At 40.3% G+C, this 18202-nt stretch overlaps 1 protein-coding gene and 1 non-coding gene across 8 annotated transcripts in view; both read right to left on the reverse strand.

The window, feature by feature from the left end:
- Positions 1–2827: 2827 nt before the first annotated feature.
- Positions 2828–2900, reverse strand: TRNAD-GUC (transfer RNA aspartic acid (anticodon GUC)). The gene has a single exon. It is a non-coding gene; the product is annotated as a tRNA-Asp (tRNA).
- Positions 2901–3265: 365 nt separating this feature from the next.
- Positions 3266–18202, reverse strand: part of IPCEF1 (interaction protein for cytohesin exchange factors 1) — an 82889-nt gene continuing 67952 nt past the window's right edge. For all 7 annotated transcript variants that reach the window (XM_050314745.1, XM_050314744.1, XM_050314742.1 and 4 more), the window contains 2 exons: positions 9342–9532; positions 3266–5758 (listed from right to left, as the gene is read on the reverse strand). In XM_050314745.1, coding sequence (XP_050170702.1) covers positions 5558–5758; positions 9342–9532 — 392 coding nt within the window. In that variant the 3' untranslated portion in view covers positions 3266–5557. The remainder of the gene's footprint in view (positions 5759–9341; positions 9533–18202) is intronic.

Consider the following 18202-nt stretch of genomic DNA (forward strand, 5'->3'; position numbering starts at 1 on the left):
ACACTGTGCTGTGAGTTTTAAACCAGTGAAGAAAAAAAACCAGCAGATAAAATACCAAACTGAGATTTCATATACCTTCATGGTGCTGCAGGCACTGCCCCTGCCTAACAGATAACCTTGCAAATATTCCTCTATGCATGGCTTTTCCTTTCTACACAGAAGGTAATGGAATAGGCACACCCATACTTCCTTTTAGCCAGTTCTCATAAAGCTTTGCACAAGAGCACTGCTATTAGTATGCACATATGGCATTTCACCAGGTGAGTAATTTTGCTAAACACTCATAAATAAGGTAACTTACCTGAATCTTTGCTAGACTAGTGCTAGTTTCTCTTCACATAAGAGTAAGAGATGTGTTTTCATATCCTTTTTTATTTTTGCGTGGGAGAAGGTAAAACTGTCATAAGAAGCTTCAACTGTCAGAATAATTTGGGTAGGTCCTAAGGCATCTAGGACACGGGGAGTGGTTACTAAGTTATGGTATGATGACACAAGCTTTTTCCCTATAGAAATGCTGTACACCTACATCCTCAAAATTGACCAGATGGGGTGCATAAGTCTCAGACACGGTAGCTACAATGCTTTCCAAAAGAAATGGATTTTCTTTGTTAAAGGCTGAGTCATCTAAAATCAATCATGCTGTCATACATCAGGTTGCTGAACTATCAATGAATTACACGCATATGTCATTTTTGACTTACTACCAGCTTATAAACCACTCCCTTTGGATTTTTACCAGAAGGAAATAAATTAGAAAACTATTCGTTTTTCCAGAGCAGACAGGTGTTGTGACTTCTCCCATGGCAAATTTGAAGGAATGTAATACTCTCTTCAACACCTTATCATCTTTTGTCAGTGTTGAAATGCTCAGCTTTTGGCAAGCTTAGCTCGTATTACCCTTATGCAGAGACAAGAATTTCAGCCTGATCTTAGCTCAGAGCTTTTCTATTCTACTTTTCCTTTTTTCACCTCAATTTTTGTTTCAGTTCATAATGACGCAAGCTTTTAAAAAATGCAAGAATATTGTAGCTTGAAGCAAAACAAAATGGCATAAATGTTCAAATGTCAAGGAAATGCTCACTGACATCTTAAAATGTCTGTTGCTTTGAAATGCCCCACACAAAACAGGAAATTCCACTTTGGCTTTACTACTGTAAGAAAACCACTTTGGCTTCCTGTTAACAGAAAGACATGTCTCATATAAATGAAGTAAGCCCAGGCTCTCATTACAATTGGTTACTTTTGTATGATTGAACAAGCAAAACAGCAGAAAAAAGCCAAAAGCCCAAATCCCAACCACAAAACAAGGAGTTCCTCACAAAGAAGTATGCTTACATGGACTCCTTTGCTACTTGAAGAGTTAAAAAAAATCAAGTTTTCATATTAAATCTGGAATAGACATGTAAGCTTACAGGTTGACACAATAGACACAGCATGCCCATAGTTTTCCAATTTAGAAATAAATAATTTTAAATGCTGATTTTCTACAGAGTTTTAAGTCAAATATCACATTTTTATTTCTCCTCCATCCTCTACTGTCCCAAATCAGCCTTTTCTCTCAATACAAGGGCTTTCTCCAAAATTAGGATTATTTGCAAAAAAGAGAAAAGTACAGGCCACATAGTGCTCAGAACTACAAGGCTTGTCTGGCCCAGCTCAACAAGCCACTTAAGCATGTGCTTATTTTCAAGACCTAAGTGAAGGTGCTTTGAAGAAAAATGGTGTTTACATGCTTTGTTTCACGAGAAACTCGCACCCATTATAGAAAATGTACATGTAATTTGACCTCCAATATTTATCAATTACTCAGCACCAGGTAGTTACCAATGAGATGGACCAAGCAGATTAATCCCGACACTTCTAACTTTCAATCTGCTCTCAGCAGCTAATTGACATCACATCAGTGTGAATGGTGAAAGATTTAAACAAACAGACAAACAAAAATCAACCAAAAAGAACCCAACTTCAAAATGGGCTCTGTATTTAAGATGCAATTACTCTAATCCAAATTGCACCAGGCATTAAGCTTGCTTAATGTCTGTCAACTTCTAGTTAGAATTAGTGACCTGAGGAAATCACCACTCATATGATGATTTCCTGAAAACAATAGTTTTTTAACCATCCAAGGTTTTGTATCTTCTTCCCATTTTAGTCGTTGTCACCTACTTCCAGGTCTCAGCTAACATTTGTTCCCCACTAGCAGACCAACCCCAATTATTATGTCCTGACACAATATCAGTCCTTACCCTCAAACTCCAAAACCCCTTTACATGTGAGGCAGGGATGCCATACCAAGCACTGGCCTCCTTCTGCATTTAATCCATTTCCCTGGTCCTCTTTCTCTAAAGCCAATATCAAAGCAGCCTACAACCTTCCCTCAATTTCCTCTTTCTTACAGCTTGCAGTCTGGTCCTCAGTTCTCACACTCAGCATAACCTTAGCTGCCATTTTTTTGTGCACTGAGTCATAATTCCATGTCTCTATTTTAATAGAAAAGCTGATGAGTTTTAAAAATGCAATATCAACAGTTGAACTAATCACTACACAGATGGAAAAGATTTCACGTGTTCTTATTAGCACTATTAAAATAAAAAAAAAAAAATAATAAGGCCAGTCTTCGTGAGCGAAGATCCGGGGAAGGTCTTTACACCTTCCAGCCTGCGCATTGGATTTTTTAGGTGAGACACAGTGTGCGCGGAACTGAGCCCACCCTTTAATCCTAAGGTTCATCTGCCGGGGCCAAGCGAGCTTGGACGGTGGCAGCGAGGTCCTTAGGACGTAGATGGATTACCTTACACGGCTAACAAGCTCCATCTGCCTGGGGAGTGGCCCTGACCGGGAATCGAACCCGGGCCTCGGCGGTGACAGCGCCGCGCCCTTACCACTAGACCACCAGGGGCTCCTATTAATCTTTGTTTTCTCCATCAAGTTATGATAAAACATATAAAGATAGGTGACTACGGCTGCATCTCTATAGTGTACTTTGCTTAAAAAGATAAATTGTGTTCGAAACTAATGACAAAGAATATCTTTATAAAATAACCAACAGAAGATTATCACAGTTTCGGTACTGGCATTTGAGAATGGTGGGCTGTAGCGGGTAGACCCTGGCCAAATGCCAGGTACCCACTAAAGCCGATCTATCAATCTCCCTCTACAACTGGACAGAGGAGAGCTAAAAAAACCAGCTAAGGATTCATGAGCTGAGATAACAATTGGGAGAGGTCAGTCACTGATCACCTTCACAGGTAAAACAGACTCAAAGTGGAGATATTACTTAATTTTATTACTAACAGGATCAGAGCAAAAGAGTGAGAAGTAAAATAATCTTAAAAACACCTTACCCCCACCCCTCCTTCCTTCCATGTTCTCCCTCCTCCCCCTCACCAGTGTAGGGGGACAAGGAATGGAGGTTACGGTCAGTTGTTGTTTCTGCCACAGCTCAGAGAGAGAGGGGTCCTTCCCCTGCTCCTGTGGGGTCCCTCCCATGGGAGATAGTCCTTGATGGACCTCTTTGGTGTAAGTCCATCCCTCTGGCAACAGTTCTTCACAACACTGCTGTCCCACGGGTCACTCCTCCATGGGGTGCAGTCCTTCACCAATGAGCTGTACTGGTGTGGGTTCCCCACAGGGGCCACAAGTCCTCCTTGAGAATAACCTGCTCCAGTGTGGGCTCCTTTCTCCATGGGATGCAGGTCTCTGGCAGGACCCTGCTCCGTCTTGCACCTCCCACAGGATCACAGCCTCCTTCCTGCATCCACCTGCTCCAGCATGGGCTTCTCCATGGGCTGCAGGGGGGTCTCTGCACCCTGATGGTCCTTCATGGGCTGCAGGCCCACAGCTGCTCCACTAAGATCTTCACCACAGGCCACAGGACCCTCAGCTCCGGTGCCTGGAGCACCTCCTCCCCCTTCTTCTGCACTGACCTTCGTGTCTGTCTTGTATCTTCCATGTTCTCACTCCACTCTTCCCTGGCTGGAATTCTTTCTGCGCAATACCTTTCTGTTCTTAAACATGTTATCACAGAGATGTTACTATTACTCCTGATTGGCTTGGCCTTGGTCAGCAGCAGGAAGCCTGTTTTGGAGCTGACTGGCATTGGCTCCACTGGACAGGGCGAGCTTCTGGCAGCTTCAACAGAAACCACACCTGTAGCCACCCCCCACACCACTACCAAAAGTCAGCCACAGAAACCCACTACATGGGCTAATTCTAGCTTTTCAAAATTCAGTACTCTGCAAAATTCCTCATACTTGTACACGTGCAAAAGATGGGAAGACAAAAAACCTAAATCTTATACTGAGGACAATGAAGCCAAAAAATTGTGATCCCGCAGCAAAACCTCTAATTTTTGTTTCCCTAAAGGGAAATCCTGAAACTTTCAGAAAACTTCTTTTCTGGCCCTAAGTTGCACATATTTTCTTCATCTAAAACTCAAAGTTAGAAAAACAAAAGAAAAAGTTAAATCAGATGTCTCAGGGTAGTCTCAGTTGTAGAGCCATTACTGCGATTTATAATGGAACAAAAAAGAGAGGCATTTGAAGTCAACCTATAAGCACTTGCATGTGGGTGGGTTTGGTCCATGTGTGCCTATTTATATTAGGAAATTAAGCATATATAAATATATAAATAAAACATATATACAGTACATAGTCACATTCACACAAGCCATAAAATTACATATATTTACAAAAATATTTGCAGTTTTGTTTTATACATTAGGTCCACATTAGGAGTTTAGTTATTTAGCTTCTGCCTTATGAACTTGATCACCTTCCCAAGTAAGACTCTAGGATGAACCTGTACCTTATATATTTCCAATTTCAAAAATAAAAAAGAGGAAAATAATCTTCCAAGGAATTCTGCCAAGTCCATAAGAGAAGTTGAAACTTGTCTCACTGAAGAGTAAATTACATGTTAGCAAAAATTAAGAGATCTTTTCTTCATGTAGAAAGACAGTCCCTTGGTCTGGACTATAAATAAATTTGAAATTTACAGAACATCAGGCAGGGCCCAAACTGGGTGCCTGGTGGCTGTCTGTAGTATAAACTCATGCATACCTACTATTCTATTTGTCTCAGTTTAAACTGGTAGAATGATGAAAGTGAACGAATGAAGATATGAGAATGCATATATCAGGTCAACTTAGAGGGTAAAAAGGTAGACTACATCCTGTTGGTATTGGTTTAGCTTCACTTAAAGCTAAGTCACATTGTTAAAGCAATCCCAAGGATCTCACATTTATACAGGACATATTACACAGTTCTGTGACTTCCAGAAGCTGGAATAATTTTCTTCTCCAAAGACTAAAAACATTTCTTCACTGCTTCCTTAAATAGTTTTCTTAGATATGCAGCCCAGATTCAGGCATGCATTTTTAACTTGGGGCATTTGCCCTTCTGACATGAAATGAGTTTTGCAAGAGCAGTCAAAAGTTTGGAGAAGAGGTTGTTTTCCTTCTGAAGAACACTTGCAAAAAAACAAACCTTAAGATACAGCAGCTTAAAGTGCCTGTACATGAAGATCCATGGAGAAAAATTTTGCCATGAACCTTTGATCATATAGCACTTTCAGTGATTGGCTGTGGAGTCATCTCTTGCTCCTCACCATTCTCTGTGGACACATTCAGGACCTCCTGTTGCTGATAAATATCTTGGACCAACATGATGTTTGTGCTCCTCCACTCTCTGTACTTCAGTGCTGTCAACTTTGGGTCCTCCAGCAACTGGTTAATTGTGGCCAAGTCATGTTCCTTACACTAGGAAGAGAACAAGTGGTTATTTCCCACAGAAACTGTCAAGCTCATTGTCCATAACAAAAACACTCTGGGAACATTAGAGAACCATGTCACAAAGAGATGGCAAATTATCCATCCTCCTGGAAGCTTGTTCTCATTTTTGAAGCATAGGTCATCAAAGTTAAGTCTACTGGAAAAAATTCATCCCAATTGAAAGTAAGTTATGATTTCATCAAGATTTTTTAATAGGATTCTTAAAACTTCATCAGAGAAGATTCATGTGAAAATTACACATTGTTATGGTGTCTCACAAGTTAGTACTCACTAAAACTAGACACAACAGCATTTATTCCTGTGATTCAAACCAGTTCTCACTTTCTCAAAAAATACTTATTCCATAACCACATTATAAATGTCTCTTCTCTGGGAACTCTACTGAGCATAATTTTGGATATGATTTGTGCACTGGCAGTAGAGTGGCTAGAGCATGTGTGGCTGCCATCTACCATAAGCTAATAAGTCTACCACCACTAATAAATCTGGTGTCTACTTTTAGGTAAGTGCAGCTCAGACCATAAATTGCAGGCACCCTGGTTCTCTTGCAAGACAGAAGCAGTCACTGATATAGGGTCACTGAGACACTGTTTGTCACAGAATTACAAAATGGTTGAGCTTGGAATGAACCTCTGGAAGTCATTTGATCTAACCCCCTTCCTCAAGCAGCACCACCTACAGCAGGCTGCCTAGGACCATGTCCAGATGACTTTTGAATACCTCCAATGATGGAGACTCAACAGCCTCTTTGAACTGCCTGTGCCAATGCTTGGTTCCCCTCACAGAAAAAAGGGTTTCTTGATATCCAGAGGAAACCTCCTGTGCTTCAGTTTGAACCCATCACTTCTGGTCCTGCGGCTGGGCACCCCTGTAAATAGCCTGGCTATATCTTCATTGCACACCCTTTTCACATATCAATGTTCAGTGGTGTCCTCACATGCTGTGACATTATACAAACCACTTTGCTCTTCCAGCTCTTTTGGCCTATCCATGCAGGACAGAGAAGCCCACAGGATACACAAGCCCGCAGGATAGAAAAACCCTAGTTAGCACCTACAATTTCTTCATGGAGGCACCATGCTGCAATAACAAACCTTAACTGCTTTTTCCTGGCTCCATCCCTCCAGTCTGTGTGTGAAAGCAATGGAATAGTTCTAACCATCTTCTGCTGCCCCCAGTTCATCACATCTGAGGACACTCTTTGCTGCTGGCTGCCTTGAAAACAACTTGAAAATACTCCCACACATTGATTTCACTTCCTGGTAGTAGAAATCAGTTGTTTATACATCCATATTGCACTATTGCTGTAATGAACTGTCAACTGTTCTAATCTCTGTGATGGCTTAGCGGCTCTTTAGATACAAAAGCTAGTTCAATCATTCAGTGCCAGCCCTTGTAGGAAGATTTCTGGCATTGATGCAGAGATATGGGCAGTTAGCCTAAGAGAAAAAGAGCAGAGATAAGGAAGGAGAAGGGAGAGAAGAGTATTTCCACTGGACAAACTTGGTGGCAAAAAGTCACGCCATGGAATTTTTCCTGTAACACTAAATCTATTTCCCACATTCACTATGACTGTGATGCATTTGTACATAGCTTCCCTTTTTATCAAAGTATCCAAAGCATGTTTTGTTAATGATATACTGTGGCAGAAACATTAATCTGTTGTTAAAGATGTGGAGTCAGAGGTCAAAAGTTAAAATTGCACTGAAATTTGCATAAATCACTTCTCAAACTAATAGGGTTTTAATTTAAGCAAAGTACATATGGAACAGAAGCAAAAATAATCCTGATTTTAAATTTCCAGTAGATCATTTCCAATTATCTTATGTCTCTACTATATGTTAAGAAAATTGACTTTAAGAGCACATTCCACTGATGTAAAGATTATGCCACTTTCCCACAGCAGGCATTTGCCTTTCAGACAAGCTAACTTACATACTACTGTGTACAGAACTCTGGTCATGTCTATGCTACATTTATCTTGTCAATACTCCAGTTTCTTAGTTTGAAGAAAGGAAAAAAAAAAAAAAAAAAAAAAAAAAAAACACACCACCACAACAAAAAAACAAATAACTCCCCCCCCACATTTTATGCATTATGGCCACTCCAAAAATGATTTTTCCATATTAAATACAAGTGTTGGACAAGACTCAGTTTATAAGCACTGTTAATCACAACTTATACATACTCCCATGCTAAATCAATGCACAGTTTTACTCCTTGCTCATGTCTGGCAGTAAGACTTCCATTTAACTCCATACTGATTAAAGTGATTGTCATACAAAATACAACTCCATTTTTTACCAACTCATTCTTAGATTTATTAGTGAGGCTCCCATCAGGAAAACTTTTGCAGAATGTTTCTGTATTTAGCTTCCTATCATATAAAATAGGTATATTTTTTAACTTTCTGTTATGTGATGAGCTCACTTCATTGCTGATGCAAATGAATACTGCTATAGTCACTGCCATATCTCTGAAGACTCTCTGATACTGAGGAGAGACTTCACCAGGTCTCATATGGAGCCAGGGAGAACGCTTAATTCCCAGTTGCCTTTTCAATTGTGTCTTTTGGGAATTTCAGCATGAGCTGAGGTGCCAAAGCCAAGCCTCCCACTGCAACTACTAATCAAATCAATGATTCTACTGCTAGGATAAATTTTTAGAAGAATCATAGGACTGTTAAGGTTGGAAAAGACCTCTAAGATCATCAAGACCAACCATTTTACATGCATTTCTCAGCTTACAATGCTTGAAGTCAAATACACGCATGTGAAACATGATACTCTATTCCTGCTTCTAATGCATACAAAAGGAACAAGTAAAGCCTCAGGTTTGCATTCATTCTTTCCTCTTCTTACAATATAAACTGCTATAGTTAAGATTTTTGTTTCCCTCAGTACCATTCAGAAGCAGGCTTTGAAATCCCATGACACTTGATGCTGGTGAGTAAACAGCGTCATAAATCCCCATATTCCAGACAGATTTACTAGCCCTTTCATGGAATGTTCTCCTGAACCCCTACACCCCTTCAGTTTGAGATATATTTCCAACTTAAAAGCAGGATGCTTTTGTTATTAAAAATATTTTAGTTACAGGAGGTCTTTACAATAGCTTTGGCACATCCTGTACATTCTCTAATAATCACATAAGGAAAACTTTTTTTGGCTCAGGGTCATTTTCATGTCTTTATCATCAACATACTTTGTCTGCTTTTCCTTTTTTAAGGCTCCCCTGTTTAGTACATTCAGCTGAGTTTGCAAGTTTTCCAGCTAGCTAAGAGGAGCTTTCTTTATTAAATTTTCCAAATAGGCTGGAAATTCTGCAAGATGAGTCCCCACTGAACTATTTCCTCTGCTTCCAGTTCAAATTGAACAACAAAATACAGATCAGTAATCAAAAAGAAGCAGAAAAAAAAATCAAAACTCAAATTCTCTGGGGCTTTCAGTAAATATGTAATTAGAGTTTGGCTGAAATCTATGCTGCTTCTTTTTTCAGCCAAACTGTTTCTTTCTCTTAGGCTTTTCCTTGGCCAGCTCTGCAAACTCACCTTTAATGTGCTGTTCAGCATTCGAATTTTGTGGAGTTTCTCATTAATGGAAGGGTTTTTGCTGCGTTTGATAAATGACTTCCTCAGTTCCTTCTTCGTTGACAGACGACGATCACCAATGGGAGACAGGCTTGCTTGCTCTAATGACTTGTAAAGTCGTTCCATCTCATCATCATCACATTTTTCCTGGTCTGCAAGCCAAGTCAAAGTTAACTAGAGTTAAAATCAAGGGCAATTTTAGGGTAATTTCTAGGGTAATAATGCATATCAGAAAGACATACTTTCCAAACTCAAATGTTTTTTAAGAATCAGGTAATGATCCAAACAGATATGAGCCTGTATCTCCAATAATAGAGTGCTGCTTTGATGCTCTGACTATATCACAGACTTTGAACAACTGTCAGTAATTCTGTGTTTGAATGAAATCAACTTTGAGAGCATCTACACCCATTCACCCTTCCCTACATGTTACATACAGTGAATTACATTTCTGCCTAGCGACTCACAGACCAAATTCTACTTGGTGTGACAATTCATCATCAGGTTTTGGTAATTACTGAAAACAGAGTTTAAAAAAAAAATAAAATTGAGCGATTAAATGAAACATAGGAACATTTCAGGGGCCCCAAGAGAAGGTCCTTAGGAAACAGATTAAAGCAAGAACGCTTAGGGTATCTAATGCCTAGCCCCTGAATTTCACAGATTGCAGCAGAGAATTTGCTTGTGGTGTCTCACAACAAAACCTTGATTATCTCCACCTTAATTATTCTGGTGGCTCCCAAGCTGCAGGACTATCTTCCATGACAGTGAGGACATGAAAGGATAAGCAAGGAAAGAGCTGAGAATAGCATAAAATAAGATGAAAATTGAAGCAGACATTTCTCAAAAAAAAAAAAGACAACTTAAAAATGAACAGACAGAGGCCAAAAATGTACCAGGCATATGTAGGGGTGTTTTAGAAGAAGGCCATTTTCAGCAAGAGACTGTGCAAATCACTTCTAGTCTTTCAGCCCACACTGCAAGCTTTTCTACTTCAGTGATTATTAAAGGCAATCTGAAAGTTATCGCTGTTTTCAGGGTGCTAACGAATCCATCAAGATCCACTGGAATAATATTGGGTTTTATTTCACTGGGGGTAGTAGTGTTGGTTCTTCCCAACTGCACTCCTCCATATGGCCATTGAACTGGCTGGGCACTTTTCTCTTTTAATGAAATGTTAAACATTTACCTTTCTAAATCATTTTCAGTCAGCAAATATTTTCTGAACAAAAGGAAGAAGTCTTTTTGTTTACTCCTGCTGCAGCCAAAAAGACTTCTCCAACATGTCAGCACGCTTAGGAGCCTGCTCCTTATCTTTTCCATGTTTTGTAAAGTACAGCATCCTTCTACATCCCTGTTTCTAAACATTTAGATTACAAAAAACGTTTATGATAGGCTACAAATATTTGTCTTCACTGTGTTGCTGGCCTATTCTTCGCTACTGTGTGCTTATAAAAAGCCTACTGTAACTTGACAAGAACTAAATATAACTTCCAACACTGGCACATTGCTGGGGGAGGAAAAGGAGAACTGTTGTATATTTAACAAGCTGCAGGAAACAAAAAAAAATTGAAGTGTATGGCATAATACACGGCAGTAGTATTTCCTGAAAATGGTCTGCTAATACCAGGAGGCTCATAATTATAACTAGTTTCCTGCCTACTTTCTTGAGATGAAGAAACTGTTTGTTTCCTTAGCGAGCTCCTGAACAGGACTGGCTCAACTCTACTGTAGTCATCACCCATCAGGAGTGTACACACTAACACTTTGAGAAATAAATTGACCTTTATCAGCTATACAAGAAAAAGTGTATAAGAAGAAAAAAAAAATTACTTTGATCCTGTCCAGCAGCTTCTAAATATAGTCAGTCCATGGGGGACATAAGATTTCTTCTCAAGATACTTTTTGAGGCTAACTCACAACATTCCTCAGTGTCCTAAAAGGGTTACAAAGCAGCAAGCATGAGAAAACACCCCCAATGAACATTCTTCTTCCATGCTAAGTACTCTGATATCTTTATACACTTTGTAGGTGACTGTAAGGAGGACAGTAATACTCAGCACAGGAAAAAAATGGAGCCAAAGTCAGAAAAGCCCAGCAAAAGGCTCCCAGACGATGCACTTGTCCAGCAATGTGCACTCATCTCCTGCAGTCTTTCAACACTGTGAACTTAAACTCCTCTCTTATTTCTTATTCTTCCACCATTCGCATCCCCCAAAGGATTACTCAGAATCAGGTAATTTCAGAAGGAAGGAATATACCAGTTTCTTCAGATCAGATGGATAAAGGAAGTAATAGTAAAGCAATTACACAAGATTTCAGCAAAATGTTGCACAGTGAGGGTAAGTGAAACCTATAGGGTGTGTAGAGCCAAGTGTGAGTTATACAGTACTTTTGTCTCCATCTTTGATGAACTTCAACCACAGTTAAAAAGCAACAAATTAGTGTCTTAATATTGTGCTTTTGCATAGAAGCAGATACTGTTGCTATTGACAGAGTATGTCTGCCAATAAGCATCTATAGGTTGAGGCCAGACTGTCTGTTACCTACCTGAAATTTTACCTTCAGTGTCCTGAGTTCCCCTGAGCCAAGCTCAGAAAGCAAAAGCCCACATTTTGCAGGCTTGATGCTGTAAATCTGAAAGGGGGAGAGGTAACGGAGGAAGGGCAAAGGCTTTATGTTTAGTGCTCAGTCAACAAATCTAATAAAATGATTTATGATAAGAAAATATATTTCTCCTCGCACACACAATGGTGCATTACAGTATTTCACAAGCCTCTTAACACCTCAAAAGCAAACTAAGAAAGCACTACCTGTAGATTGCTTGCTTGCTTTTCCCACAAAACACCTGAGAGAAAATTAAGGTTGGATAATAGAAATAAAGCAACATGACTCGAGGGATTAAACACAAGATGGAGTTTTTCTCTAGATTCAAGTATTCCTGGCACATTTTCCCAGAACTTGGTATTGCTTGCACCTGGAGTTGGAGGTGGATGCTCCACCTGCAGAGGAGCAAGTCTCTAACAGAGGCACAGGCATTCACCAGTTATGTATTTTTAGGCTGAAGTTGCTTGGATTCTTCATATGAAAGAAACCTATGGTGTCTAGACCATACTACCGAATTGTTACAAAATATTTGCTTTCCATCAGAAATTTAAAATATATTCAAAAAGCACACGGTGACATAAAGTCATGCCCTGGTGTAAAAATGAACAGATTGTCTGTGTCAGCCTCACAAAGACAAATATACCACTCCTACTCTGAGCTTTTTTTATCTTCTGAAGGTTTATAATGATGGATATATTCCACTGGCAAAAAAATCTTAATATTATGGACAGATTGGGCCCCACTAGTATTGCTCTGGAATGAGTCTTTCCAGCTGGGTCATGCAGCTAACAGCAGACACATTTAAAGTCACTTCAGAATAAAGTACTGCAAGTTATCTCTTCCACCAGCCACTCTTCAAGCTAAGCACTTTCTTTCTCAGTCATGCAAGTTAGGAAACTGAAATGCTACTACAGCACTTCTTTATCTCATCCTATTTTAAAGATAAAATACATTCATTTTTCTCTCAGGACCAAGTAAAGGATTAGTGGTAAGGAACAAACGACCACATTGGAAGGATATTACATATTGTGAGTGTTTATGATTGTGTGCATGCAATCAGTGGGAACACACAAACTGTGCACTTTGCCCTTCCCCCCATCCTCATAGCCCGAGTGGAAGGCTGTGGATGTGTCTACCTTGACTTCAGCAAAGCGTTTGACACCATCTCCCACAGAATACTCCTGAAAAAGCTGAAGCCCATAGCTTGGACAGGGGCACTCTTTGCTGGGTTAAGAACTGGCTGGAGGGCCGGGCCCAGAGAGTGCTGGTGAACGGGGCTGCATCCAGCTGGCGGCCGGTCACCAGTGGTGTCCCCCAGGGATCAGTGCTGGGCCCAGTCCTGTTTAACATCTTTACTGATGATCCAGATGAGGGCATTCAAGTCCACCCTTAGTAAATTTGGAAATGATACCAAGTTGGTGGGGGAGTGTCAATCTGCTGGAAGGCAGGAGGGCTCTGCCAAGGGTCCTGGATAGATGGGCTGAATCCAGTGGTATGAGGTTCAACAAGGCCAAGTGCCAGATCCTGCACTTCGACCACAACAACTCCCTGCAGCACTAGAGGCTGGGGACAGAGTGGCTGGAGAGCAGCCAGGCAGAAAGGGACCTGGGAGTTTGGATTGACAGGAAGCTGAACATGAGCCAGCAGTGTGCCCAGGTGGCCAAGAAGGCCAATGGCATCCTGGCCTGTATCAGGAACGGTGTGGCCAGCAGGAGCAGGGAAGTGATTCTTCCCTTGTACTCAGCACTGGTGGGGCCACACCTCGAGTACTGTGTCCAGTTCTGGGCCTCTCCATTTAGAAAGGATTTTGAGGTGCTGGAGCACATCCAGAAAAGGGCAAGGAGGCTGGTGAAGGGTCTGGAGTACAAGTTCTATGAGGATTGGCTAAGGGAGCTGGCATTGTTTGGCCCGGAGGAGGCCTAAGGGAGACCTTATCACTCCCTAAAACTACCTGAAAGGAGGTTGTAGCCAGATGGGCTTCAGTCTCTTCTCCCAAGCAACCAGCGATAGGATAAGAGGACACCATCTTAAGCTGCACCAGGGAAGGTTTAGGTTGGACATTAGGAAGAAGTTCTGCACAGAAAGACTGATTGGGCATTGGAATGGACTGTCCAGGGAGGTGGTGGAGTCACCGTCCCTGGAGGTGTTTAAGGAAAGACTGGATGTGGCACTCAGTGCCATGGTCTACTTGGCAAGGTGGTGTTCGGTCATAGGTTGGACTAGATGATCTCAGAAGTCTTTTCCAACCTGGTTGATTCTGTGATTCTATAACCCATACTGACCTGAGGGAAAGGGAAGTTCTGCACTGAAATAGTTTCACATTCAAGAGAAAGAGGTCTTCTACGTTGGGGTAGCAGTAGTATTTCAGGTAAGGCACAACTCCTGACAAATTCTGATTCAGGGGAAGTAAACCACGATTTTGTGGCTTGATGCCACTTATCTGGAATTTCTGTCTAAATAACAGGAGATATCACAGACAAGAACAAGCTGCCAGAGGTTCAGCATGTCTGATCTTCACCTCCTCAATTTTCAGCTTCCGTCCTCCTGTTGGCCAACTTGCTACAGGTTGGAGACATTAAGGTATTAAGACTCCCCACCTTGGAGCAGCAATACAGGAGTCTGTCTGAAATATCAACTTTAATGCTCTTTAAGCCTACAAAAGTGAAACTATCCAGAACTTTTCAGAAAGCAGCTGTGAAAAGTAAAGCTGACTGTTTCCCAGTGGTAAAGATACAGAAATTGGAAATGTTTGGCAGAAAAAGCATTTTTCATTGAAAACCACCTCCAAGAACACATATCTTACTAAATCCAGTCTGAAATGTAAATATTTGTTCTCCCATTCAGTAACTGAGATCTCACAGATCCCCAGTTGTGTATTAATCCGAGGGGAAAAAAAATCTGCTTCTTCCTCCTGTCCTTGCTACTCTTATGAGTTTCTTGTAGCTTTGCCAGCACTTCTATTTCTGATTCTGTCAAATTTTTTTATGCCAATGGAACAACACACAACCCAGCTGAGGAGAGCAGAGGAAAAAACTCATAAACCACTTTTGCTCTTACCTACCTACCCACTCCCTTTTCAATAGGAATATGATGTCACCTCAGGGAAATCACATTTCCCACATAACTATGGAACACAAAATACAGGAAAAATTTTAATTAGGTGAGCATAGCTTAGGCAAGCTCCTCACTGGCAAATGTAGAACTAAAGGTAGGAGAGACTGGAAGAAAATAACAGGAAAAGTACATTACCAACAAGAGTTAGATGCTCTTGTCTATAACGGTATAGTGGACTCAGGAGTGGGGGGTAGATTTTTAATAAACAGACTGAACTGGAAACAAAAGAAGTAAGTATCTCTTTTTCAGAGAGTTCAGGAAACTGTAGGACAATAGTTTTCACTGTTATTTCTAAAGCTTTTTTAATGAGAAACAAAATTATTATTCAAACACAGTTGTTTCTCTCCCAGTTGTTCTCACCACAGGTATACCTCTTGGCTAGTCTCAGCCACAATCTAGCCATTTTCTGTAACTTTTGCAGAAGGAAAGAAGGGGCTAGAGCACACCAGAGGATCTGTTTTGGCTATTATTGGCACAGGCAGACTCCAGAGGGGAAGAGGATGTCAGTTCTGAGAACAGAAGGAATTGAATGCATCCAGCTCCTATTTAACCAACTCCTTCCCACAAAACCAATCCAGGTAAAATTCAAGTGGTATTTGTAAAGCTGTCCAGGTTTCTGAAAATATCAGCACACACTAGATCTTCTACCAGCTGCTGTGAGTTAAGGTAAAATAAACCAGAAGTGGTAAAATAAGAATTCCTTGCCAAGATGTATTAACTTGATATGATCATAAAACCCACATAAAATGCAAGGAAGAAGGGTTCTTATTACTATAGTAGTAGAACCCTAAATAAATACAAACAGACTTCCTATTATCTTATAGTAACCTTTCGGTTCCTTTCATTATTATATTTTTTGATGATAATGGTGGCATCTCTTAGATATTTTTTTGTTCTAGTGATTGCCAGAAAAAAGGCAAAGTATAGCCTAGCCATCCCAGAGGGAGCAAGGCTAGATTTTGGATACAGAGCCCCTATGCAGTCAGATAGTTGTTTGTATTCTCAGTTGTTTCTTGTATATCGTTCAGTTTCTTTGTGTCACAGGCAGCTTAGAATCCTTTGTCACAGTGCATGTAGCAAGCCTCAACACCAAAAATATTAAATATTCCCCAAAATTAAATAGAACCATAATGCTGATCACCTTTCAAAAGAGAAAACTAATCAGTTCCCCTTCTTTTTACTAGTATATCACTCTCTGGTGTGAAAAGTCTCCTCAGTAATTGGTGCTGAGAGTTAAGGCTGAGAATGTTCACAACACTGCTGAGAGTGGCTGGAAAGATTGTTAAAAATATCACGTTATAGCTCCTTGCACCAGACACTCACAGTTGCTTATCAGAGTTCATTAAATAATTTTTGTTGAAAAAATAATCCATTATCATTTAGTTGAACCTGAGGCTCCTCTTACAGAGTTTCATCCATCTGTCTCTGAAAACCTTTTCTTTTGTTGGTAACTCATCACTAAAGTTTCTTCACTATTTTTGTGCTTTTTCATGGTAAGCTCTTCCCACAAAACCACAGCTATTCTTTCTTCCTTCTAGGTACCAATTTTTCTTAGGTTGGACTCCATTTCTCACTTTGGCCAACAAAAGTGCTATTCAGTTCTTGAAAACTTTCACCTCAGCTCTAGGTTCTCATCAGCTACAAGCAAAAATTCTTCATGGTGTTTTGCCATGTAGAATGTGGTCAGAAAGCAGAGTGTGTGAGAGGTTATCTTAATCTTCACAAGGAGAAGGAGAGAGCATGGATGCACCTCTAGGTTCTGTGGAGAATGGGATTAAGGACCACACAGCTGTTCCAATGACAGCAGGGCCATCTTTACACACAGGGAACAAGTTCTTTCAGGACAAATGCTGCCAGAAGACAGATTTGTCTCCTCCTGGATGCAATCTCACTACTCTGAAACACATCAGAAATGCACTATTCAGTAGCTCCATAAAGCAAATATTATGGACTGCACTGAGGTATGTCTTCTTGTTTCACATCAGATAACAAGGGTGATTTTAGCAGTTTTTGTAAATCGTGAGATTTTGCAGCTACATTTTACCCCACAGCTTGAATTCATCTCACAGTATCTGTGCACATTCTTATCAACTAACTGGAGTGGTGAATTCTTAGGGGTAAGCCTTAGAACCAGGATTGCATCCTTTTTGATAACTTTCATTTGTAACTGAATTGCTATTTTACATTAATCCTGTTTTTTCTACCTCGTTCTCAAGGAGAAGTAGCTTAACCTCCTTGCAAATTCTTTCCTAAATTTTTTTCAGTGGCCATTGCAGGGGAGGGCTCCACACACTGATAGTTTCCATACCCTCCCCATAATATGCAGACTGATAAAGGAAAGAAAAACCTGTGTATGGTGTACATCTTACTTGCTCAACAATGGGTTATGATGCAGACAAACTCTCTTGAGATTATACAGTTTCCATAGTGACTGTCTCAGTGAAATTATCTATTTCTGGAATTCCGTCAGCGATCACCAGTGTGGTTAGGATGGTTCTGTGTTCTGCCATCAGGGTTGCCCATCAGCTAAGCAGTGGGCAACAGAATTAATTTTCCCAGGAAAAATCTTGGGAAAATTAAACCACCTTGCAAACTGTAGAAATATGCCAAAATGTACCTTGATTTACATTTTAATCCCATTGTTATTGGATAGTATCATTGAGCATATTAAGCTATACTTCAAATGATTGTGAATGTGTCATGCTAATTCTATGACCATTCATAAAAGTACCTTACAAGTTACCTGGAAAAATTACAGTTACCCTTACAGTTATGATGGAAAGCATTAACCTACACATTGTTGCAGGATTGCTGACAATACCAGAGTAGCATATTCTAAACAACAGTTTAGATTTCTGAAAGGCAACCACTGAATCTTGCTCAGCAGGATCTCAAGCCACTATTCCGTATGTGACCTACATTCTAACAATCTACATGAATGTCCCTAATAATGTTTTCCAAGGCATTGCTATGTCAAATTTAACCCAGAAGGTAAAATTAAAAAAAAAAAAAAAAAAAAGTGTATTTACTATGTCTTTGTGACATTTTCATTGGGAACCCTTTTCTGTTAGCTGCAGCCTTTTCTCAACTTGTAAATCCAG

The sequence above is a fragment of the Myiozetetes cayanensis genome, unplaced genomic scaffold (assembly GCF_022539395.1).
Source record: "Myiozetetes cayanensis isolate MyiCay16 unplaced genomic scaffold, myiCay2020 scf2-11, whole genome shotgun sequence".
NCBI classification, from domain to species: Eukaryota; Metazoa; Chordata; class Aves; order Passeriformes; family Tyrannidae; genus Myiozetetes; species Myiozetetes cayanensis.